Source organism: Genypterus blacodes, unplaced genomic scaffold, assembly GCF_046128005.1.
Source record: "Genypterus blacodes isolate CSIRO-AG114 ecotype Tasmania unplaced genomic scaffold, CSIRO-AGI_Gbla_v1 ptg000266l_1, whole genome shotgun sequence".
NCBI lineage: Eukaryota > Metazoa > Chordata > Actinopteri > Ophidiiformes > Ophidiidae > Genypterus > Genypterus blacodes.
This window is the reverse complement of record NW_027467058.1, coordinates 197083-222500: the sequence shown is the minus strand read 5'-3', so window position 1 is coordinate 222500 and position 25418 is coordinate 197083. Positions and strand designations below refer to the sequence as shown.

At 49.4% G+C, this 25418-nt stretch overlaps 1 protein-coding gene across 4 annotated transcripts in view; it reads right to left on the bottom strand.

The window, feature by feature from the left end:
- Positions 1-6738: 6738 nt before the first annotated feature.
- The window catches only part of LOC143017092 (plexin-A1-like), a 171416-nt gene continuing 152736 nt past the window's right edge, over positions 6739-25418 (bottom strand). The window contains exons 19-32 of one of the 4 annotated variants that reach the window (XM_076171714.1): positions 25111-25254; positions 24113-24347; positions 21774-21922; positions 20650-20906; positions 18166-18232; positions 15899-16045; positions 15571-15730; positions 15377-15480; positions 15034-15142; positions 12659-12849; positions 10340-10509; positions 10016-10228; positions 9760-9910; positions 6739-9483 (exon numbers count right to left, since the gene is read on the bottom strand). In XM_076171714.1, the coding sequence (XP_076027829.1) occupies positions 9388-9483; positions 9760-9910; positions 10016-10228; positions 10340-10509; positions 12659-12849; positions 15034-15142; positions 15377-15480; positions 15571-15730; positions 15899-16045; positions 18166-18232; positions 20650-20906; positions 21774-21922; positions 24113-24347; positions 25111-25254 (2193 nt within the window). In that variant the 3' untranslated portion in view covers positions 6739-9387. The remainder of the gene's footprint in view (positions 9484-9759; positions 9911-10015; positions 10229-10339; positions 10510-12658; positions 12850-15033; positions 15143-15376; positions 15481-15570; positions 15731-15898; positions 16046-18165; positions 18233-20649; positions 20907-21773; positions 21923-24112; positions 24348-25110; positions 25255-25418) is intronic. The other 3 variants (XM_076171716.1, XM_076171715.1, XM_076171717.1) reach the window with 3 other exon arrangements.

Genomic DNA, 25418 nt, shown 5'->3' with positions numbered 1-25418 from the left:
ACACACGAAATTATTGTCGTGCATCAAAGCGTTCCGTGGCTCAGTAAAGGTTGTGGGCCTCTGATCATCTCAGTCCTCGTCCTTCTGTTCGCCTCCTTGTTTGAGTTCTTGGGGCTAAAACGTAGGATATAGGCTCGGTTCTCCTCTTCCTCGCTGACTAGCTCCTCCAGCAGCTCTGTGGCGACGTCGGTGTGAGTCTGAGGAAAATGCACAAAAGGAAAATATGTATTGTTTGTGTATGTTGACAGAGGTATGGATTGATTGCATGGATCCACCTGAACACTTCTTGCTTCTGTGTAAACCTGCTGCTGCCGTCACTCTCAACTCTCCCTCCCAACAAGCCCGCCATGACTCCTGTCTGACGGGTTACCATGACGACCTGACATTGAAGACACCTCTCCATCCATCTGTGCTGCAGCGGCGCTCCCCCCCTCCTCCCTCCCCCCCTCCCTCCCCTCTTCATCACTTCTTCTTCCCCTGCAACACAAACGCCATTCATCAGCTCAGAGAGGAGAAGGTCGTGGCCGCCGGCTGTTTGGAAGCTGCGGCGCTACTGAACTCAAAGGCGGCTGAGAGAGGGAGCCACCAGCAGCGCGGGGCATCAAATATTTATGGCCGCCGTGGAGCGCTTCACCAGTGAACTCGCTCGTCTTTGTCGACTCGCTGCGTCTCTGTCGATGTTCTTCTTCTCTGGATTCCTGCTTTCACAACCGCGCGCCTTCACTTTCCCTCCACAAACTATTCAGAGGGAAGTCACAGTGAAGCTGCAGGGGGAAGTGGATCGCAGGCGGGCTCCGTGACCAGAGACCACATACCTCCACCATGGCCGAGTAGAATTGATCCAACCACAGTTTGTAATAAAATGTAGATGTTGTTAAACCGCCGCCATAAATGGACGGTTTTGATAAGTGGTGAGGTCACATGTGCACTAAGTTTACAAATATACAAAGAAACTTCTTGGGGTGTGTGTGTGTGTGTGTGTGTGTGAGAGTGTTTTGGTTGTTGTATTGTCCTGTAATAAAGAGTAAAGACGCTGCGGTCTAATCAGTGTGAGCCTCAGGGAGTCGTCAGCTGCAGCAGATGGAGGGGAAACAATAAGTTGAGTGAGTTTCATCGGGGAGACGACGTCGTCCCAGGCGACCTCAACGCTATGAAACCTAAAGGTCAGGAGGAAATATGTTCAGAACCAATGGCAACCATAGCAACATCACCAAACCAATGTCTTATCTGCTGCAGTGTGTTCAACAGCCTGACGACCACACACACACACACACACACACAGACAGACTTGCTTCACCTCTTTTTCTCCAGTTTCTATTCTCTCGTTCATTTTCTTCACCTCCTTTTCTCGATTTCCTATTCTGTCCTGTTTCTTCACCTCATTTTTCTCCATTTTCTCTTTATTCTGTTCTCTCGTTCTCTTTCTTCACCTCCTTTTTCTCAGTTTTCTATTCTCTCGTTCTTTTTCTTCACCTCCTTTTTCTCAGTTTTCTATTCTCTCGTTCTTGTTCTTCACCTCCTTTTTTGGGAATTCCTATTCTCTTGTTCATTTTCTGAAAAATTAAAAATGAACGAAAGAATAGCAAACTGAGAAAACAGAGGTGAAGAAAAAGAACGAGAGAATAGAAAATCAAAAAAAGGAGGTGAAGAAAAAGAACGAGAAAATAGAAAACTGAGAAAATGGAGGTGAAGAAAATGAACAAGAGAATAGAAAAATGAAAAAGAACAGAACGAGAATATTTTCATAAAAAGAGGGCAAAGCTTTAAGCTACAATGTTTAAGTGAATGAAATAATTTCAAAGACCACACACACACACACACACACACACGTTAATGAATTGAACTAATGAAGGGTTCTGGTGTCGGCTCCATCATGTCGCTCCTTATCTCCGTCCCACAATGCATCAGGTCACAAGCTCCTGTGTTTGAGGCGCTGCCAGAGAAGACGCTAATGATTTCAGGCGCGTCGCAGAGCGTCCCTCTGACTTCAGAGACGGACATGACCAGAGACGAACCGAGACGGGAGGTCAAAGGTCACAGCTTAAGTCCGTTCTTGTTAGTTATCAGTGAAGAACAAACGTAAACATTGTTTCTGTTTCATTCTCTTATATTTAAGGAACACAACATCTTTGTCCACAGCTGCACATGGACTCTAATTACCACGCAGGGAAAAAAAGGAAATATACAGGTTATTGTCAACAAAACGGTGCTTTCAGGCCCGGTTCCAATAATTGGAAAAATAAGCGACAGTGTTGCGTTGCTATCTGCTTGACTTCTTTGTTGTTCAGCTCAAAGCTTTAAGCCACAATAGAGCCGATGGATCCGCCGGCCTGCGGAGGGAAGCGGAGCCTTTCAAGTCTGCTTCACTCAACCTGCAAGACAGAAAAAGCTGCAGCCAAAGACACACATTTGTGGATCAAAGGCTGTGTGTGTGTGTGTGTGTGTGTGGACTGCAGCCATTAGCAATGATTTCAAAGCGTTCTGTCAGTCCAGTGTGGGCCATCAGCTGGTGGAGCCGTGATTAAATTGACTGGCAATGTCTCGTGTGGGGAAGTCTGCGTTTGACCTCCAACAACACACACACACACACACACACACACACACACACACCAGCATTCCTACATGCATGTGAAAGCATTTATGCCCAAACACACACACACACACACACACACACACACACACACACACACTGATCTCTCCATCCCTGAGTGGAGGCCTGAGGGGTGGATGAGCTAATCGGACAGACACCTCTGCATCCTGAGGGACGTGACCCCATCACCTTTTGGGGGAAGACGGGCAAATCGGACAGACCACCGCCTACCGTTCACTGCAGAGGGTCCCTGCTGGGGAGGGGGGGAGGGTTTTGTGTGTGTGTGTGTGTGTGTGTGTGAGGGAGGAGGAAGGGGAGCTGACAGGTGAACAAAGAGCCAAGAAGTCAAGTTCAATCTCTATCTGCTGTGTGTTTGTGGTCAGAGGGGAATAAGGAATAGAATATATAGAATAATAACCTATAAATGTATGCAGAGGAGCACAAGGGCCCAATGGTGCTCAGGTTATGGCTCAATCTGAAGGCTTCAAGAATGAAAACAACAATGAATAACCTAAAAGATTTACTTATCACATAACACAATCAGAGTACAGAAGATTAGATTTAGGGATAAAGAAAACCATTAAATGATAATCAATACCATCTCTGTCATCAATAGTTTGTGATTAGGAGTTGTGTCCAAATGTTGTGGACACGAGTGAGGTTGGAATTTAGGAATCAAATAGCTGCTGAAATGTAAGTTAATGGGTATCAGAGAATAAGATCAATCGTGTAATAGGAACATAATCTTCTTCTGGATTGAGATCTATAACGATTGACGATATGTCGAAGCCTGTCGGTACCCGGTTCTCAGTCCAGCAGATCCGGATCCGCATCTGGCTGTGGATTCTTCTGGATCATCTCCAGCCTCTCCAACACTCTCCTGATAATCAGTTCAGAACTTTACAAGCCACACAAACAAACAAACAAACAAACAAACAAAGCAGCGCTGATGAGAACAGAATGCAGAGGTGCCGGCTCAGGCGTTTGGTTCAGAGCCCAGAGGAGACGTGGAGCGGCTGAATAAACGCTCTGGACAGCTCTCTATAGATTGTCAAGCCATGTGTGTTAATCAGACAAGAGGAAGCTTTAGGTCAGTGGAGCAGGGAATGGATTTTCTCCGGGCCTGACAGGGAGATGAACTCCCTAATGGCTTCCACCTTAACAAGCCAGTCAGAACAAAGAAAATTTACTAAGTGAACTTTCACTTCCTGCAGACGCGCTGACCTGCAGGGAGAAGCTGCTCTCATCCCACTGAAGGACATCTCAAGCATTTCATCGCGTGGCAGAACATTTATAAATGCTCACTGTGGCCCAGCTGGGATCTGAACTCTATTCCAAACTGGCTGTTTAAGGGGACTTCCGGGTTGCTCTGAATTACAGACCCGGGCTGTTCAAAAGCACTAGACAAATGGAAGGGATAGGGAGGGGGACGTTGTTGTCCTCGACCAGACAAAGTGCCTCCTGCTTCCTTCTGTAAATAGAACATTGTTGTCGATGTTCAAATGCAAGGATTTTTGCTGCGTTTGCACTCAGTATGACCACACTTATGTAGGTCATTTGTAACACCGTTGGAACTACAGGGACACTGAACGCATCACAGCACCATTAAGGTGTTAGCTTATTCATGTTTCTACAGAAGCCCTGAGGAGCAAAACTAATCAGCCAAGAATATTTCATTGTCTGCAAAGAGGAACATCGTAGAAACACACAGCATGATAAATGTACACGTGTTTAAACAGCTTGTTTGGTTTGTACATAAATACTTTCTTTGATTTTTTATCAGATTCAAGGCCTCTGTTTGCTATGACAACACAACACACTCACAACGCTCCAGGCTCCCACTCTGTGTGTGAGTGTGTGTGTGTGTGTGTGTGTGGGGGGGCCTGAAGGTTGGCAGCACCTGTATTTAACACCCACTCCTCTCTTCTCCACACACACACACACACTCAAAGCTTTGGCTTCTCCATAAGTTAAGAGCAGTGACAGTAATCCATCTGGTTACATCCCAGCAGAGTCACGGTTTGTCACCTTCTGAACAGTTCACCGGATTTAACGGTTCTATAGATACCGCTGCCGCTCGCCGTGCCCCCCCCCCCCCCTCCCGGTTCCACTGCGCTCTTGACGCAACGCACACTTGACAGATAGCAAAAGACTCCTCAGCCAAAATAGAATTCCAATTTCCCAGCATTCGGCGCGCGATAAAACAGAGCGAGCTCTTCAATTGTAACTAAACCTGATTAAGGAGGAAGAGGAGGGGGGAGGGGGGGGCAAATATAGCTCAGGGCTTTATTAGCTATGGCAACAGAATTTTGCATGCATGCATGGAGAGGTGGGGGGGGAGCATGCTGTGCTTTGTGGGAAATTTATCATAATGTTCGCGCTGCAAGATGATTTGCCTCCTGACAGGATCATTAGGAGACTCAGCGCTCCCACGACCATTACGCAATCTCAGCGTTCCTCCTCAGATGGAATTTTAATTGAATTAGCCCGGCTGGTTACACACGGTGCCAACGATAACATTTTCTGTCTATCCGGGCCGGTTGAATGTGCCGGGTGGGTGGAGTCTGACGGTTGAGTCGACGCAGGAGGTGCGTTTGGTTCATTCCCGTCCTGCCTCACCTGTCTGAAGCCACAGCTGAGGGTGGCGTAAGGATGATGTATGTTGAAGGTACATATGTTGGTATTAATGCGCCGGGAGAAGCAAACCCCCACGAGCAGAGAACCCCCCCCCCCTCCCGTAAGGAAGATTAATGATAGTAGAAGAAGAAAGTCACCTCTCACACGAAGGACGCAGAGAAACGTGATGAATTCAAACAGAAGCTCTGTGATCTGCTGAGATTGCCGTGTGTGTGCAGAGTTTGTGCCCCTCAAAGTCAAACTCAATACACACACACACACACACACACACACACCATTATTTACAAACAATCACAAGTTTTGCAAACTTCTAGATGTGGTTGAATGTGTCGCATTTCTCTCCGTTGAATTCATATATTTGTAAATCTGTCTTTGAAAGCGTCAGAGCCTCTTGAATGTGACCCCTGAACTCTAAAACCAGCACACACTCCTGGTCTATGTGTTCCAAATACTTGAATAGTTTAGTAGTTTAATCAGCACCTTTCAGGATTTTTAATAATCATTCATTTTCATTTTACATTTTTTTATTCATGTCCCTTAGCCTTCGAGCATCATCATCATCATCATCATCATCATCGTAATTCCACAAATCACAAGATAATAAAAATTCCAAACACACTTTATTTAGCAAAAAATGTTTAATCTCTCCTTGATGCGTGTTTATTTACAAGTAGTAAATCTGCAAAATAGGAAATAACAGAATATTTACACAATGAATGTTAACCTGCAAACATGTGACAGTCGCTTCAAGTCTGAAACTCTAAAAACGTATCAGAATTATCGTATTAAAATGCCGTTTGCATCTTTCGTCTGTAGCACGGTGGCTTTGTGTTCGGTTTGTTTGCGTGGTTCCTCTGCAGCGGGAAAACGACTGAATGTTTAAGAGCTAACAGAAAAGAGGGAATAAACGTCGAGCTCAGAGGCGAGTAGACGCGCAATCGGCCAAACTGACTGACCGCCAACCTGATGATCGGTGAAGAACTCAGACTACACCAGTTTAGCTCCGACTTCACTCGTCTGTGTTCGATGTGCACCGCACCTTCCTTTAAGACGCAACTTTACATGAAACTCGTGTGGTCTGAGCTCTGCGTCAGAGGGACCTGGGTTGGTTTGTGTCCTCATGCTTGTGTGAGCACGTGTAGATTGATTGTGTTCCGATCATTCGTACGACTGACAAAGCCTCAGCACGACGACGGTAAGAGCAGCAGAATGTATGAACGCAGCAAAACATAAAGACTGAAGAAGCAGATTCAGCAGAAGCCTCCTCATTACAGGATGTCGCAAAAGTCGCGATTTTTTCGTTGGATAGCTTAGATTTGGCGGTTCTTGCGACGTGTCGTTCCTCTGCCTGTGGCTCGCCGACTTGCGTTGGAGCTGCGTTGTAAAAAGTGGCTCAGGACGAGTTCTTCAATCAGCGAGTTTGTGCAGCTTGAAAACGCAAAATACCAACAACTTCAGCTTCTGGCGTTTTCGCTAGAGAGTCGTGATTCACGTGTTTTTGCTCACGGCACTTCTGAACTACAATCGTTATCCAGTAGAACGCGACTCGTAAGTTTGCAGCTCAGTAAAAAGCCACAAACACAGCAAAAGTTGTCAATCCGGAATGTGCTTGTTACTCCTGCACGTAAAGGAGGAAGAAAATCGTTGTTTGTGAAGGAACCCGGCGTCAGAACGGCAGCGACATCATCGCCGATCGGCATTAGACGACGTTGGATAGAAAGCAACGACGTAGAGAGTTTAAAGCGTGAGTCACATTTCCGTCACACAAACACACACAGACGCTCATCTGATGTCACGTTTTCAGTTTGATTCCTTTTTTCAGATCAGGAACATAAAAACCTGGAGATCGGTCAAGTACTTCCACTTCGGGGAGAAACCGAAGAGAGTTTAGTCTTCTGCGTACCGTAATGTACAATTTACATGAAGAAACAAAAACCTGAATACAAACAAAATGGCAAACAGCTTTTTGTTCACGGTGTCAAAGTTTACAATTTACAAATGAAAACGACAACAAAAATCAATATACAGACCACAGTTTGGTTTTTCGGCAAGCAGAGAAAAAAAAAATCCTAAAACAATCTGAAAACATTTCTCACCACAAAGTCCAAAAAACGACTTCAAGACTTCAAAATAAGAAGAACTAATCCTCTTCAGATGCAGTAATAAAAAGCTTTAAGCCACACATGGCAAGGAGGGGGGCGAGGAGGAGGAGGAGGAGGAGGAGGAGGAGGGGACTCAGCCCTGTGTGATGAAGGAACGAGTGAAGGAATAAAAAGCTCAAACCTGTTTCACAAACACTCAGCATCTGCACTTTGGGCGTCGGAGAGTCGGGAGAAACGCGGCCGAGCGCTCAGAACGTTTCACACTCAGGTACGCTCACTCACAGCTACAGACCCAGGTTATACCACTGTGAAACTATTCAATCAGGCATGTAAACGTGTCAATCTTAGAGCCACTTTGAGATACTCTTGAACATCTTGTCCAGTGGAGAAGCTGCTGTAGGTCTTTGCTGTGTGGATTTCATGTTTGATCACCTGATCTCCTCAGCTGGACCTCCACAGAAGTCTCCAATCAGCACCAACTTCCATCTGTCCCCAGTCTAATTAATAAATTCCTTTCACTAATCAGAGACACAGTAATTCATTATTTGTGTTTTCGGGGTCAACATGTAGGTCGTTTCCATGGCTACGTGCATGTAAACGTGCTGAGCGAGCGTCTCGACCCGAACCCTAACGTCCGCATCCATCAGGACTTTGGTTCTGCTCCCACAGGACTGAGAGCCTAAACATTAGCGGCCTCAGCAGGGGAGCAGGACCCTGTGATCCTCCCGGCCCGGATGGCGAGTCCACGGCGTGTTTTAACCCTTTCAGGCAGTTCAACATAGCTACTTCATTGTTCCGTCGCCGTGCCGCCATCCGCCGCTCCACCCCAGAGCGACAGGGGCCTCTACCCCAGAGCGACAGGAGCCTCCACCCCAGAGCGTCAGGAGCCTCCACCCCAGAGCGACCAGAGCCGCCACCCCGCCAGCGTTTTGGCTTTTTTTGTGTGATTTTCACTTTTTTTGCAGGAAACCGAAAGATTGCACAGATTGAATGCGAAAACAACAGCAACTTCATTTTATCACCGTGACGACCTCTCTACAGAGCCGCCCTGACCCGCCGCTCTCTGGAGGGGGGCGGCGGGCTTCTTTTCAGTCACTAGGCGTGTTCATATTAAACCAGACGGCAGCACATTCCACCCAACATAATGTCTTTGCACTAAACAACATTCAAAGAAAACATGGCACAGTACAACTTTTTACTTTCTTTTTCTGCGTTTTTTCTCCTACGTTGTTGTTGTTTTTTTTCCTGGAAATATCAAATCGTGTTTTTTTTTTTTTTTTTTTTTAAATGAAACAAAAAAGCCCAACAAATGTTTTTTTCTCCCTATCCTTTCTTTAAAAACGTAGTTGTATTTATATATAATATCTCTATAGTCTTCTGTTGTAACGTTTCTGTAAATTGTGCAAATTCAGCAGTAATACAAGTGGCCAGAGATCAGAGAGTGAGAGGGCAGTTTGATTACATTTATACAAAAAAAACAAAGAGGAAGAAAGAAATCCAACATCCTTTTTAAAACCGTGACGCCTCTCGGAGTCACGTGACCCGGCGAGCCTTCTCTCCACGGGCTCGTCACGGATTGGTCCTCGTTCCATCCTGCGCCACGCCCGCCGCCGCCGCAAACGGAGTTCATAGTTTCTATCCTGATCGGCGTCGTGGCGCCAAAAAAACTCCCAAAATCAAAAAAGGAAGCAAACCACAAACACCGACGTCCACAATAACCACGTGATGTCCAGGTACGCGTGCGTGACAAGTGTCCGGTGTCCCGCACGCACGCCGCAGGGCCCGCAGACGGACACACACACGCACGCACGCACGCACACACACTCACGTACACATGTAAGCATTCACAGGCCCGCCCATCTCTGCAGAAGCCCCGCCCACGTTGCAGTTTACCGCTCGAGTCGTTTGCAGTTTGTTTGTCGGGGGAGTTGGAGTTTTGTTTTTGTTCGCTGGGTGAGAAGAGCGAGGGGGGGAGAGAGAGAGAGGGAGAGACGACGGAGAGGAGGAGCGAAGAGGAGGAAGGAGGCGGCTGGAGGGAGGGAGGGAGGCGGTCGGTCCTCAGCTGGCCAGCGCCATTGTGTCGATGACCTGCTCCAGTTTGCTCCTCAGTCTCTGCCTCCTCGCCTGCTCGTCTCGCTCCAGAGCCGACAGGATCTACAGAGCGGAGAGGAAGAGACACCGTTACCATGACACCAGAGACACACGGCCAAGCGTTCAGAGGGCAGAAACAACTGCACCTGCTGCTGAGGCTCATGGGACATCAGCACAGTTTACACAAGTTCATCACTATTCATACATACTTTGTTTGAGTGGGAGGAGTCAGCTGTATGTGTGGGTGGAGTCAGCAGTGTGTTGTGTGTGTGGGCGGAGTCAGCTGTATGTTGTGTGTGTGGGCGGAGTCAGCTGTGTGTTGTGTGGGCGGGGCCTCACCTCGTCCTTGTACTTGGTGATGTAGGAGTAGATCTCATGCAGGGCCGACATGCTGTTGAACTGGTTGACGTGCAGACGCGACTGCTCGGCCAGGTAGGCGCTCATGTCCTGGTCGCTGATGGCCGGCATCCTGGAGATGTCCGAGTAGTACCTGCACATACACACACACACACACACACACACATAGAGCTTGAATGGTGGCTCTCCAGGCGTTTCCTCTAAACACAGAGGTTTGCCAGCGTGAACTTGAACGCACCTCTCCACCCAGTTCTTGTAGTTGGGGATGTCTTTAGCGTAGAGCAGCTTGTTGGAGGGCGAGTCCTTCCCCAGCTTGTGCTCAGACGTCGAGCAGGAGTCCATGAAGGTCTGAGCCACCACAGACAGGCACGCGTCTGTGATGCTGTTCTTATGGATGTCGAACACAAACTGAGGGTTCTTGATGACGTTCACCCAGAACCGCAGTGGAAGACTGAAGAGGAAGAGGAGGGAGAGTCACAGGATGTTGGTTTGTTGCCTCTGCTGCACTGATAGCACTCCACCACACACACACACACACACACACACACAGACACACACTCACCAGTTGCTCTTCCAGGTGTGCCTCACATCAGAGTCTGATATGGAGTGTTTGTCAGCCTGTTCATCCAGGAAGTCAAACATGTACTTGATGGCGAGCGGCAGGGCGCTGCCTCGGTGCGCCGTGCTGAAGATGGTCTCAAACAAGTCGTCCACAAACTTCTGGAGCGTTCCCTGTGTGAGGAAGAGTCAACGCGGGCTTAGCGGGCACGAGGAGGAGCAGAGAGGAATTATTACACAGCCGGCGAGACGTTTGAACGCATCGTTGGTCCTAAAGTGAGAGCAAACATGAGGTCCTACAAAGAGACATGACCATCAACCACTGAGGCCCGAGCAGAAACATGAAGCCCACACACACATGGAGCTTCACAAGCCAGAACAGAGCTGCAGGTCTGCTGGACTCTGGACCCGGCTGATAGAAACCAGCAGAACATCAGACTGAAGGTCTTTATTTAGGTTCACTTTGGTTTCCAGGCTCAGTTTGTGTTTGCTGACTGAAGACATATTCAACATCTTCACTGAGAAGATTCAAGATTCATGGATCTCCTGATAAGAACCATGTATTATATGTGATACTGACTGCACATTTCTTCTTCTTCTCTGAGGCCTAAGTGGTTGAAGGAGCTCCTCTGTGTGCTTTAGATCCAGGATGTAAACATCCTCAGCATCAGACGTCTGCAATGTTTACGTCCCGGTGAGACTTCAGCCTGAGAGCTTCTGAGTCTCTTCCTGTACAAACTTTAAGCATCAAAGCTGTTAAACCAGCCAGAATTGGAATCTGCTACTTTCTATTCATTTGTGCACACACACACACACACACACACATCCACAAATCAGCCTGGTAAACACACAGAGCTGTGGGAGCTGCAGTAAATACGTGCAGACCGCGGCGCTGCCAGCTCTCCCATTGTCTTCCTCCGGCTCGCGTGTTAATCATTTCCCAATCGAGGGAGCCGCGGTCCCGCTAACCTTGCACTTTCCTACCGGGAGCGGAAAACAATGGAAATCTGAATCTAATGACTGAAGCTCCGGGGAAGGGGAGGGGAGGGAGGGGCGCTGCGGCGAGCAGAAACACGCAGATCGTTACAACCTGAGGAGGAGCGAGAGAGAGTGAGAGAGTGAGAGTGAGCGGCAGAAGTGCGCGGGAACGGTTGAGTGCCGCGCGTGTTCCCGTGATCACGCTCCTTTAATTACGACGTGTGACTGCAGCACACGCGTGTTACACATTAGGAGTTAGTGAGCTAAAATTAGATCAGCAGAAACTCAATTATGCTGTGTGTGTGTGTGTGTGTGTGTGTGTGTGTGTGCGTGTGTGTGTAGGATGTGGCAAAGTGGTTGTAAAAGTGCCATTATTCCCTGTTTTAACCCATTAAACACCAGAGGGACAAAGACTGAACAAACATATTCATATTGATATTAGAGTTCATTCAGCTTGTTTACATTCTTACTTTAAAACTTTGATTATGAGGCCATTAAGGTAATACATTGGCTTTTTTAATCATCGTGTATGAACCTGCTCTGATTTAGTCCGTACAGATTTCACAGTTTGGTATAGAATTGACTGATTGTGATGAGATGTTAGACCTGGGTGAACTTTGACCTGTTCTACACTTTAAAGGTAAAATATGGAACCGTCAGTCATCTGGAACGGAGCTGCTGCTGTAGCTGCTGTCCATCAGGGCTGCGAGCTCATCAGGTGGAGCCACGGCAACTTACCGATCAATCAAACACACACACACACACACACACAAGCACACGCACACGCACACGCATTAACTCACACACACACACACAGAGCAAAGGCGGTTTCCCCCATATGTCATCATCCTGAAGACGCGGGCGCTTTGCTCCGGAGGACACAGAGGAGTTTAGGGAGTAATGATCGCCACCAACAGAGGGGCCCCCGTAACCCCACAGCTCAATAGTCAAAGGTCAACCTCCTAATTAAGACGCACACACTCGTGCCTGTGCATATGTGTGTGTCTTTGTGTAAAAGGTTATGAAAAATGTTAATGAGCGGCGAGACCACCGCCAAACAAAGGTCAGCGAGGGCTGGCGGTGGATGTGGCGACATGACAGGGAGCTGCTGGAGTGTGGAGGAGTGTGTGGGTCCGTGGCTCCACCAAGTGTGTGAGTGTGTTTGTGTGTGTGTGAGGAAAAGAAGACAACTCTGCCAAATCCTCCTCCTGCTCCCGCCCCGTGCTTCTTAATTGAGCGTCTCCAGGTGAGGTTTCTGTTTCTGTTGACTTTGGTTCCGTGTGTTTTGAAGTTGCAGACTGACTGATCTAGTTGTGGTCTTGTGTGCGGTGCAGATGTGTGATACCTTGGTGGCCAGCAGTCTGGTCAGGTAGATCTCAGAGACCATCTTGCTCCCTCGGTCGCCCTCCCTCTGGTCCGAGTGGTCGTGGTTCTTCACCAGGTGCCACAGCTTGGTGCCGCTCTCCAGGTCCGGGGTGATCATGGGGGTCCGGGAGCGTAAGCTGTCGGGGCTGCTGGCCGTCCTCAGCATGCTCTCTGCAGGGACACACCAGAGAGACAGAGACCAGGTGAGACACTGAGCACAGACCAACACAAACCCTCACAATCAGCCTCACACTGCAGAGGATTCACAATCTACATCCAAACGAGGTCGCTGAGGCTGATTGTTGGAGCATTCGGGCGATGTTTGCGTTCCCTGGGCTCCGTGTGTGTGTGTGTGTTTCCTGCTTCCTTAAGGCTCCATTCTGCTCTGAACCTGGGAGGTGAACACTAAACATCTAATCATCACTGACCTCATGTGGATGCAATTACCTCTCCAATGATTACAGTTTGTATTTGTGTCCTGCATGACTTTAATCCCATAGAAGTACAAAGAAATGAAAGCACAAACATGTAGTTTTATAAAGACTTCCTGTGTCGTTCAGTGAGGGAGTTATTAGATGAATACCTCCTCTGTGCCTCGCTGTACTGTAGTATAATAAGAAGGATAATAATAATAATAGACTTCATGTCACAGGCAGCAGATTTCAGCTGTTTGGGAGGGAAAGGAAGAGGAGAAGGAGAGCCAAACGTCTCTGTGAAGCTTTAAGCAGATTTGAGAGGTGACAGAGCGTCTCCCGGTATGAAAGAGCGACATGAAGCCGTCACTCTCCGCTCCCCGCCGCTCTGTGCCGGACAGTGATCCCTCGCTCTGTGACGTGGAGCTTTGTGCTCTGAACGCCTGTCACCTCTGTGACACAGCAGGAAGCCGGCAGACTCACAGACTTAAAAGTGATCAAGTAGAAAGAGTGTGTGTGTGTGTGTGTGTGTGTGTGTATTAATCACACAGGGACACAGCCGATAGGGAGGAGAGATCGTCAGAGAGATGGAGACACTCTAAACATTGGATTAGACTGCGATGAAGCTAATCTGCTTCTGCAAACATTTAAATCAAACGTCTCTCCCTCTGAGTGACAGAGCAGGAGTTTACTGTTGTGAACGTCTTCATCAGAGAGTGAAGCCTGCGAGTACGACTCCTCCGTGGGGTTCCTCCCGGTTTCCCTCTCCGTGTCTCTGGCCTGGAGTTCTAAACGTGAGCTCTCAGACTCTAAAGTCCTGATGAGGGGAGACGGAGCTGACTGAAGCGTTTCTCTTTCTTTCTGCTCTGACGGACGCCAGGGAGGGAAATATCACACCGGCCATTTTCCCTGACAGCTGTCACTCGTCCGTCCTTCGCTGACGGCAGCAGACGGGTGAGAATACTTACAGGAGCAGGAAGCTGGCATGAAAGCAAAGTTTCAGCTCGGTGCCAAAACTTCAAACTTCCAGGCAGCAGACAGAAGAATTCAGATGTCGCGTTGTTGTTATACTCTACTCTTCTATACTCTACTCTTCTATACTCTACTCTTCTATACTCTCCTCCTCTATACTCTCCTCTTCTATACTCTCCTCTTCTATACTCTCCTCTTCTATACTCTCCTCTTCTATACTCTACTCTTCTATACTCTACTCTTCTATACTCTTCTATACTCTGCTCTTCTATACTCTACTCTTCTATCCTCTACTCTACTATACTCTACTCTTCTATACTCTACTCTTCTATACTCTACTCTTCTATCCTCTACTCTACTATACTCTACTCTTCTATACTCTACTCTTCTATACTCTACTCTACTCTACTATACTCTACTCTTCTATACTCTACTCTACTATACTCTACTCTACTCTTCTATACTCTACTCTTCTATACTCTCCTCTTCTATACTCTCCTCTTCTATACTCTCCTCTTCTATACTCTCCTCTTCTATACTCTCCTCTTCTATACTCTACTCTTCTATACTCTACTCTTCTATACTCTTCTATACTCTGCTCTTCTATACTCTACTCTTCTATCCTCTACTCTACTATACTCTACTCTTCTATACTCTACTCTTCTATACTCTACTCTTCTATCCTCTACTCTACTATACTCTACTCTTCTATACTCTACTCTTCTATACTCTACTCTACTCTACTATACTCTACTCTTCTATACTCTACTCTTCTATACTCTCCTCTTCTATACTCTCCTCTTCTATACTTTACTCTTCTTTACTCTCCTCTTCTATACTCTCCTCTTCTATACTCTACTCTTCTATACTCTACTCTTCTATACTCTTCTCTACTATCTCTCCTCTTCTATACTCTCCTCTTCTATACTCTATTCTACTTCCACACACACACACACATTCAGACACACACCTCCTCTCGTACCGTATCTGCTGAGGGACTTGGTGAAGGTGGAGGAGTTGGAGATGTTGTAGGCCGAGTTCTGCTTCGGCACCAAGGCGATGACTGAACCATCCGTCACCTGAAACAGCAGGAGGAAGAGAAGAAGAACACGGCGTCAGGCGTCGGCACGGACGGCTACAGACTGCAGTCCAGACACACTGAGGTCCCTGAACGCTGCTCAGTGGAGAACATGAAGCTCCGAGGAGAACATCAGAACAAACCTACAACTACTTTACTGAATTACAACCGTCTGCCACCAAACCGTTGTTTCCTGTTAGACACAAAGCATGCTGGGAGCTGAGCAGCAGGGTACCTGGTAGTGAGCCAGCGTGTTGAGCCTCTTCCAGTCGTTGTCAATCTTGGTGGTGACGTCCTCGTCCTGTAGGATGATGCGAGCCATCCTGCCCTGACGCCACTCTGTCACACACACACAGATGTTTGTTAGACGCACATCAGTTTGTATCAAACAGAGTATGTGTGTGTGTGTGTGTGTGTGTCCCTCCTCACCCAGGTCCATGTCGGAGGCCTTGGGTCTCTGGGAGTACGGCGTTCCCTTGTAGACGGCGTCCAGCAGCTTCTCCTTCACCTGCATGACCGTGTCGCAGTTCAGACTCTTCACCGTCACCTCCGCCGCGTTCTCGTTCTCCGGGTTCACGCAGTGCAGCGTCTGTGGAAGAGAGAGCGTCACGTTCACACCAGGAGACTTTCAGGTTGTGATCCAGAACCTCACCAATGGACCTTTCACTTCTTCAAAGCTCTACGGGTTTGTGTGGCGCTAAACCTGCTTCTGCGTGTGTGTGTGTGTCTGTGTGTGTGTGTGCGTGTGTGTCCTCACCAGAGTCTTGTAGTCAATCTGCTGCCTGATGAGTTTGTCCTCGCTGAGTGAATATCGAGCCTCTCCTGTGATCGCGTCTATGGGTCCCTTCTCCATCTGCTGCTTCATGGCACAGTACAGCATGAACAGAGGCTCGCCCGCACACTCCTGCAAGGGCAGAGAGAGGGGGAGAGAGAGAGAGGGAGAGATGAAGGAGGAGGTAGAGTGAGGATGAGGAAGATGGAGAAAATACAACAAAGGTGCATAGTTTTGCTGACCAACGCTGCAATTATGTTTCTAATCTTCTGCCAGTCGAGAAGTAAATGACAAGGCCATGGCCTGAGCTGAAGCAGGAAACACACACACACACACACAGGCACACAAACACACACACAAGCAGGCACACACACAAACAGTTTTTCATTTGCTCTCTCTCTTTCTCACACACACTCGCCTCTCCCCTGTGTCTCTTCTATGGGGAAAAACACCCTTTAATAGGCTGCGTAATTCTGTGTGTGTGTGTGTGTGTGTGTTTGTGTGAATGTGTGTGCGTGTGTGTGAATGTGCAAGACAGAGAAATAGGAGGAAGTGTGAGTGAGTGGCAATTGATGGAGGAGTTAATAGAAGGTTAACGACTGAGGGGTGAAAAATGCTTGGAGAAGCACTTTGGTGTGTGAGACGTGTCAACCAGGCAACGAGCGCTGGGATGTTGGACTTCCATCTCCCTCTCACCCCCCCCCCCTCCCCACTCCCTCCCTCTCACTCCGCCGGGCTGCCAGCTGAGCGATCACACAGCCTCTCCACCTCTTCAGGGTTGCACGTTATTTGCTTCACATTAGTGTTTCCTTCCTGTTCTCTGGGTTTCCAACACGTCGGCTTGACAGCTCGTTTATGAAGCCATTTACGTGAAAAACACCTGTCATGGTGAAGGCCCAAGGATCTCTGGGGTAGAACCGCGCCTCCTTCTCACTGAAAGGAGGCAGCTGAGACCACGGGACAGACCCAGAATACGATGGAGGGGTTAGAGATCCCCTCGGACCTGGGAAGGTGTTGGGATTCCTGAGGAACAGCTGGAGAAGGAGGCCAGGGAGAGGAACATCTGGGCCTGATGCCTCTGTGACCAAGAACCAGGATCACAAGCGACCCCACAGCACCGGCGTTTGCTTCCCCCCGCCCCTCCTACCGAGGGAAGTTTGGAGGAAACAGTCTCCTCCGGGAGCAAAGTGAAGGATAAAAGGCTTTTTCTTACTCCTGTTCCCTTTGGTAAGTAAAGGCCCCGGTCTCCTCCGTTCCTTTGAACACCTAATTGACCTTTATCCATCTGCGTTCACACCCGGCTGAACCTTGAAATTGTTCTGGGCCTTTCTTTTATGCGACCCCGCCTTATAATTCAGAGAGAGCGAGGCTGAATGGTTGAGCTGGATAAAGGCTGTGATGGTAACCTTGCTCCGGGCCGCAGCAGGTCTTTGCTTCAGTTCTCATTTCCCCCCAATCGTCCTTTCAGCTCTCTCCTGCCCTCTTTGTTCCCTTTTCATCCTGTATCCCTCTCTCATCCCTCCATCCTCATTCCCTCTCCTACCTGCCGAGCCACCCAACATCTCGCCCCTCCCTCCTTTCTCCTCTTTTTCCCCCCAGCGTATTCTGTCGCTCTCGTTAAGAGTTAGCACGCACCTCAACCTGGCAACCCGTCGCCCTGCCCGAGCTCCGGCTGCCCAGTCTCACATACGGAGCCATGGACACACACACACATGCACATGGACGCTTGGCTGGTCAGCTGTCCAGTAGAATGCTGCTCTGGTTTACATTATTGTTTGAACGCAGCAGGAACTAGCAAAGTATAAGCTGCTGCAATTCTCTCTGATTCCATATCAGAGGGAGAGGGATTCACACACACACACACACACACACACACACGCACGCACACACGCACACACAAACACACACACACACACAGGGAGGACAGGCCGGCGCCATCACAACAACGCGGCCAGCAGAGTCTGAACGGAGCGTCAGACTCCAGATTCCTCAATTCAGGGGCAGAATTCAGCACATGAAAGGCGAAGGTAAAGGAGAGGAAGCCTGCCGCCGCCGCCGCCGCCGCCGCCTTATCTGACGCTGCAGCTGTGTGTGTGTGTGTGTGTGTGTGTGTGTGTGTGAGTGAGGAAGGCTTTTTTCTCTTCCAAGACACCAACAGTATCAGTGCTGCTTCAAAAGCTTGTGTGTATCTGTGTGTATGTGTGTGTGTGTGAGTGTGTCTGTGTGTGTTTGTGTGTGAGAGACAATTTTACCTTGAGGAACTTGTACAGCAGGAAGGTGAACCAGTTGGTGAGCATCTTCTCAGCTACCGACTCAGTCCTGGGAGGGAGGAGGGGGAGGAGATGAAAGGAGGTGAGGGGAGGAAGAGGAGATGTGAGGGGACGAGAGAGAGAGAGGGGGAGAGAGAGGGAGGGAGGGAGGGAGAGAGAGTGAGTCATTGTTACAGCAGTATACACTCTGACACTGATGATGTCACTGAGTTCAGGATGAGCTGCTGCGTGCTTTAAACACGCTGCAGCGTACGACTGCACCAGTGTCTCTCTTCCTCTTCCTCACCCATAAAAAGCAAACTGTCCCTTAAGCCCCCCCCCCCCCCTCAGATCCACTCATCTTCATTAAAAATACAGCAATTAGGATAATATGCTAACTTCTCTCGTTAATCACAAACCTGCCGTGTAATGAGTGGAACCTCAGCACGTTCTCCCTCAGTCGCACGCCAATGCCGGCGAAAGCAAGCGGAGCAATTAAAAGGCAGTGTAATTAACGGACTTATTGTGTCCTCATTTACTAAACGGCTCCCAGGCTCGGAGCGGCCGGTTCTCTCTTACGCCTCCGCCACATCAGACACAAAACAGGAAGTGGGCTTTGGGCTTAGTGGTCCACTCTGGGTCTCGACCTCAGGGGGACTTCACACCTCCATTTGTAATTTTGAACATTTGCAGTCAATTTTGATCCGATGGTGCCGGAGCACCGTGTGTGTGTGGCCTTCAGATGAGCCGACACTCTGTTGCTATGGTGACACACATTGACACCAGGACTCAGCAGTACTTGATAGTGGGCGACTTTAATGTCAAATATCCTGGCACACGTTGTGATACTGTTGTGTTATTGTGTGTTGCAGGAGCAGACGTGTGTTCTGTGCTTCAGTTACATGTGTGTCACGTGTAGCGCGTGCGGCGTCTGCGGCGTGTAATAGCTGCCCGGCTTATTAGCGGTGGCGTAGTTAGCAGGGACGGCGTGATGTGACCGCGAGGCCCCGAGAGCGGATTGGAAGCGGCTGCACAGGCTCGCTGGAGAGGCTCATTTATTTGATTAGATTTTTAATTAAATATCCCCCAGAGGAAGAGGAGGAGGAGGAGGAGGAGGAGGAGGAGGAAGAAGAGAAAAAAAACAGAACTTTTTATCATTTAATGTCTAATTCTAATTTATTTCGAGCCGGGCCATTTCTCTCATTGCGTCTTTCCTGTCTGACCGTCGGCAGGAAGCTATTTTTCCTTTTTCTTTCTTCGTCGCCACATCGCTCCGTCTACCTCCACTCTGCCCTTCCCTCCTTCCTCCTCCTCCTCCTCCTCCTACCTCCATCAATCTGTCTCCACCTCAGGTCTTTGCCCTCTTCTTCCTCCCCTCCTGCTCTTTCTTGCCCTCCTCTTCCTCTTTTCACCTTCCCACCTCCTTTCCGCCTTTATACTTTTTCCTCTCTGGCCCACCTTTGTGACACTCCAGGCCTCCCTGTATGTGTGTGTGTGTGTGTGTGTGTGTGTGTGTGTGTGTGACTGAGCGGTGTGTCTGACTGCAGCTCCTGTGGGGGCGGTGTGTGCTCAGGGGTGTAATCCTTTCTGACAGGCACAGGGTTGACAGATAGAGAAGCACACACCACACACACACACACACACACATGCTAGCTCCGTTTGCTGTTGATTCCGTCACGATTTTTTGTGAAATTTGGACGTAGGTGACAACGATCAAGCCTGAATGTTTCTGCGTTTCCTTTTCATTTACATCACTGCTTCTTCTTCTTCTTCTATTTGCACTGTTGCATCGTGGGTAAACATCCGCCACCCGCCCACCCAGAGATGAAACAACAGGAGTCGTGTCTTACGAAACATAAAATCTGTTCCCATGATGCCGATTCCTCTCAGGTTGTGAGATTTGAGGAGCTTCCCTGACGCGTCGGCACCAGATCGTCCTCTCAGCTGTTTACTTCCTGTTCAGGCGGCACAGCGTCACAGCTGCTTGCTCTAAAGTGATCTGCTGAGTCGACCGTGATGAACTGAACGAGGATACGATGATCTAGAGACAGCGAGAGCAATTACAACAATGTGTCTTAATAACAGTGTGTGTGTGTGTGTGTGTCTGTGCCATGACGACAACTAGCAAACACACACACACACACACACACGCAACGAGTGCACTGCACTTCCTCCCCGGCCCCTGACTGTGAGCCTCAGATTAGCGGCTCAGTCTGCGTTGATATTAAATATCGACCTGACGACCGTCTGACGTCAAACAAACTTAACAGCAGGCCTTACACACCCGTATCCATGACAACAGCTCCCACAGAGGGCAGCTGTAGATTACCGTAATTACCCAGAGTGCACTGCAGGAAAACTACTACGACCATCATTTTGGTGCGCTCCTCAAATCGTAGCTTCTTACTGAAAAGCGATTGAGATTTGATCTGATTGATTGATTGTTTGATTGATTGGTTGATTGATAGATTGGGACTCTAGCCGTACCTCCTCAGCAGGAGCTTGGGATGGTTCTTGCTCTCCAGGTTCTTGTCGATGAGGTCGGACAGCAGCTGCTTGAGGACCCCGGTGGCGTACTCCATCTCCCCCTGCAGCGCCGTCATGATGAGCGAGGCCACGTTGCCGCGGTCGCGCATGGAGAAGGAGCGCTGAGCCTCCAGCGTGCGGATGAAGGTCAGCAGGAAGTGCTTCTTGGTCAGCAGCTGGCCAAAGAGCGTCAGGGCCTTCTCCGTGTTCGCCGGGACCTGGAGAGGAGTGGAAGAGAGAGGCGAGGGGTGAGAGGAGGGAGGGAGGGAGGGAGAGGGGAGGAGGAGGAGAGGAGGAGGAGAGGAGGAGGAAGGGTGACGGGATAAGAGGTTGTAGGCAAAGTTTAGGTTTAGGTTTATTTGAATGGATGAATCAATGTGTGAGAATGGAGAGTGTGACACACACACACACACACACACACACACACACACACAGAAACACATTTATCTACCTACAGAAAGACAGGGAGAGAGAGAGAGAGAGAGACAGATTCTGTTCAGATGAATCTCTCATTTCCTCCTCTTCACCTTTTGTTCTCTCCCCCCTTCCTCCCTCCCTCCCTCTCTCTCCCCCCCCTCCTCCCCCCGTGACGGTGTGAAGTGGAGGTTGTGCGGTGAGTGGAGTGTGTGTGAGCTTCATGCTGTAATAAGAAATTGATCTGCCTGTGCGCTCGCCGCTCTGGCCTGTGATTGCCTCAACCACACAAATGAAAATCCAATGTGTTGCTCTGCTTCCCCTCTGGAATACGCCGATACGAGCGACACACACACGCCTCCCAGCCGCCGCCCCGGAGCCTGAACGCCTGCGTGTGCGTTACAGTGTGGCGTTCAGGTACAAGCGGTCGCTCCGGCGTCCAGTAGAGCCGGTCGGCGTGTGAGGGAGCGCTGCCTCGACCTCTGAGCCTCACACACGTGTTTGACTTCATCATCACACACGGGCGAGCCGCTTCAAATCTCTTCTCTGGCTTCTAATCATTCGTCTAAATACATTTAAGCTCCACCCACACAAACAACATGACGTCCATTCATGAAGTGTGTGTGTGTGTGTGTGTGTGTGTAGATGTAGATGTGGTGCTCTCTACTGACCCGTACCTCCATCTCCTTGAGAACAGGGTGGTCCTCAATCCCAGGGAAGAGGACCCTCATGGCGTAGGTGCGGTAGTCCAGGAAGGGGATCCCCGCTCCGTCCAGCTCCTGTGTGAGCTCGTGGATGTCCGTCTGAAGCTCCGCAAAGGCTGGCAGGACAAAGAGACGCAGGGTTAGAGACACGGCAGGAACCAGCCCAGGAACCAGACTAGGAACCAGCCCAGGAACCAGCCCAGGAACCAGACTAGGAACCAGACCAGGAACCAGCCCAGGAACCAGCCCAGGAACCAGACTAGGAACCAGACTAGGAACCAGCCCAGGAACCAGACTAGGAACCAGCCCAGGAACCAGACTAGGAACCAGCCCAGGAACCAGACTAGGAACCAGACTAGGAACCAGCCCAGGAACCAGCCCAGGAACCAGCCCATGGTTAGAGACACGGCAGGAACCAGACCAGGAACCAGGGGGGTGAGGGATCCAAACCAAAATGTGGGATGAAGGCTTGGCTGCATCAGTTCTCACACATCTGAATCAGTTAAACCTAATTTGGACTCTGAGATCTGGACTGGGATCAGATCTCATTCTCACTCACATCCGCCAATCAACCTGTCGCCGTGTCGATGAAGCATAAACCCACTCGAGGACAAACTGTGTGTGTGTGTGTGTGTGTGTGTGTGTGTCTGTCAGTGTGTGTCTGTGTGAGTCCTGTGGCGTCATCCAAAAATACGCCGACACACAGGACGCACAACCCAAACAAATAGCGAACCAGAGCCCAGGCTAACAGATGGCTGGTGTCTCTCTCTCTCTCTCTCTGTCCGTCTCTCTCTCTCTCTCTGTCTGTCTCTCTGTCTCTCTCTCCTCCATTTTTCCTTTCTCTCCCCCGTCTCTTTCCTTCCACACATCTTTAAGGTTAAATCATGTCTTCCTCTCTCTCTCTCTCTCTCTCCTCCGCCATCATCCCTCGCTCCTTCATCCACCCCTGATTCATTCCCTCCATCTCCTCGTCTTCGTCCACTCCTCCTCCTCCTCCCTTTTCCATTTCTACAAACACATGCTCATCCATCCATCACCACCTCCCTCTCCTTCCCTTTCTCCCTCGCCGCCTGACTTCCTGTCGTTCTTCCTCTGTCCTGTAATCTTCTCATCCATCTCTCCTTCTCTGTCAGCCCTCCTCCCTCCCTCTCCTCCCTTTCCTTTTCTTCTCCCTCCCATCCATCTCCCTCCTCCCTGTCCTCTCCTTCCATCCATCCTGCTGTCGTTCCCTTCAGACGGCGGGGGACAGACGAGGTCGGGACACCTGGACGGAGTGTGTGTGTGTGTGTGTGTGTGTGTCAGCAGACTAGTGTGACCTTTACACACTCTTGATACTATTTACTTAATTTCCTAACTGCAGTGAATGTATAAAGGGTTGCATTCAGAAGATGAAGCTCAAAGAAGGAAGATCACAGAAACATGGAGGTTAAACATTCACACCTCCACTCATGAGGACTAAAGAAGCTCAAACACAAAACCTGACTGAAGTTTTCAAGCTTATAAATATTTGAACAGCGTCTGTGTTAAACGTGTCAAATCTGTGTCATGGCTGTTGCCGTGACGATACTGTTCCTACGTCCTTCCTCTCAACAGGAGGACGCCTTCCTGACCTCATCGGCCCTATAAGTGATCTGTAATAAGTGTGTGTGTGTGTGTGTGTGTGTGTGTGATGATGATGGAGGTTATCAGTATTCTCCTTCTTCATCTCTCCATCTGCCTCCCTCCTCTGCCAGACAAACCAGTAAGAGCATCACTGGGCTCTGATTGGATCCATGATGTCTCCTGCCAAATGAATATATGCTAATGTGCTGCGGTGTGAGTCCCTACGCCTCCGCCCGGGCCAAGCCACTCCTCCCTCCCCATCGCTCGCTCTTGCACCTCTGTACCCTCCCTCCCTCCCTCCCTCCCTCCCTCCCTCCCTCCCCCTTTCTGGATGGCGGTGAGGCCGGCCAGGCGGTTCACTCGTGGGGTGGAGAGCAAAACATCTGGTGGCTGGTTCACATCAAAGTGGCGCTCTGGAAACGCACCAACACACATAGACACGCAAGCGCCGCTGCCACCAACCAGCAGGGGGGAAGGGTGTGTGTGTGTGTGTGTGTGTGTGTGTGTGAGAGAAGGCTGACTGTTGTGCAGGATTGGAGGTAAGCTGCAGCGAGGGAGGAAGAGCTTTACAGGAAGTTATTTGGGGACAGAAATGTTATTTTGGGAGCGAGAGGAAGAAGACATATTATATAGAAAGAAGAAGAATAAAAGGAGGTAGGATCAGCGTTAGGAAAGAAGCTGGAGCGTTGGAACCTCACACCCACCTTCCTTGCACTCCAGCGCCACCCGGGACTCCAGGTTGTCCATCTGCAGCTGCAGCCGTTTCAGCGTGCGGTCGGCGTCCCGTGACTTCCTCTTGTAGGCGATCAGCACCACGATGATGACCAGCAGGAGCAGGCCGCCGCCCCCTCCGATGCCGATGATGGCGGGCAGCGTGAGCAGGCTGTCGGAGTAGATCTGCAGGGTGCCGGGCGAGTACTCAAAGCCCCCAACGCGAACCTGGACCAGACCGGACCAGAAGAGACCAGTGAGTGAGAGAGACATCAGCTGAGGGTCCTCACCCAAACCTCCACCAAGGCCAAGCAGCCCTCCAGTGAGGCTCTGCAGGCCATGACCTCATTATAGATCGCACAGAATAAGCCACGCCCACTCGACTACAGAGCTACAGGCCCAAACATAGAAGCAGCTGTTACAGCGCCACCAAGAGGCCAAACTTTAATTGATTCTTTCCTTAATTACATCCAATGTTCTTCAACAAAATCAATTCATAACATTTCCACTAAGTGCCTGCGTGATGTTGAGTGATTCCTTTGGTGTCAAAAGGACAAAACAATTAGAAATCAAGCTGAATAATTACAAAAGCATAAATGCAAAGTGTGTTTAGACTCACACACACTCTCTGGTCTGTAAACAGAGACGCAGCTCAGACATAAAGGTGTGTGTGTGTGTGTGTGTGTGTGTGTGTGTGATGGGTTTCAAATCCCACAGAGGATTCCAGCTAAATGAGGCCAATCAGGAGCCTCCAAGACACAAACAGTGTCACGTGTGTGTGTGTGTGTGTGTGTGTGTGTAAATGAAGAGATTTAAGTATGACAGATGGGCTGTATGAAGGAAGGAAGGAAGGAAGGAAGGAAGGAAGGAAGGAAGGAGGTGTCAAAATGCTCTTGAGGTGGGAAAAAACAAGTGGAGGAGGTTGAATAAATAATGTGTGTTAATCTAAATATAAGGCAGAGATTAAGAGAGTAGAAGAAGAGCGACTCACAGTGACTTTGTGTTCCCCCGTCAGGTTGGGCCACTCACACAGCAGCTGGCTCTCTGACAGCGTGAGCACACACGGCGTCTCTCCGATCAGCACCGTGTAGTTCAGCTTGGAGTTCCCCGGAGCGGCGGGAATCAGGTTACGGCCCTGGAACACACACACACACACACACACACACATAGAGTTAACACAGGCCAGATATGTGTGTTTGCTGGTTGTTTACTGGATCACATGATGTTGTTTAGATTGTGACTCAGAGAGGCAGGGATGAAGGCAAACAAACAGAGGAGTGACCCTGACTCCTCCCCCTC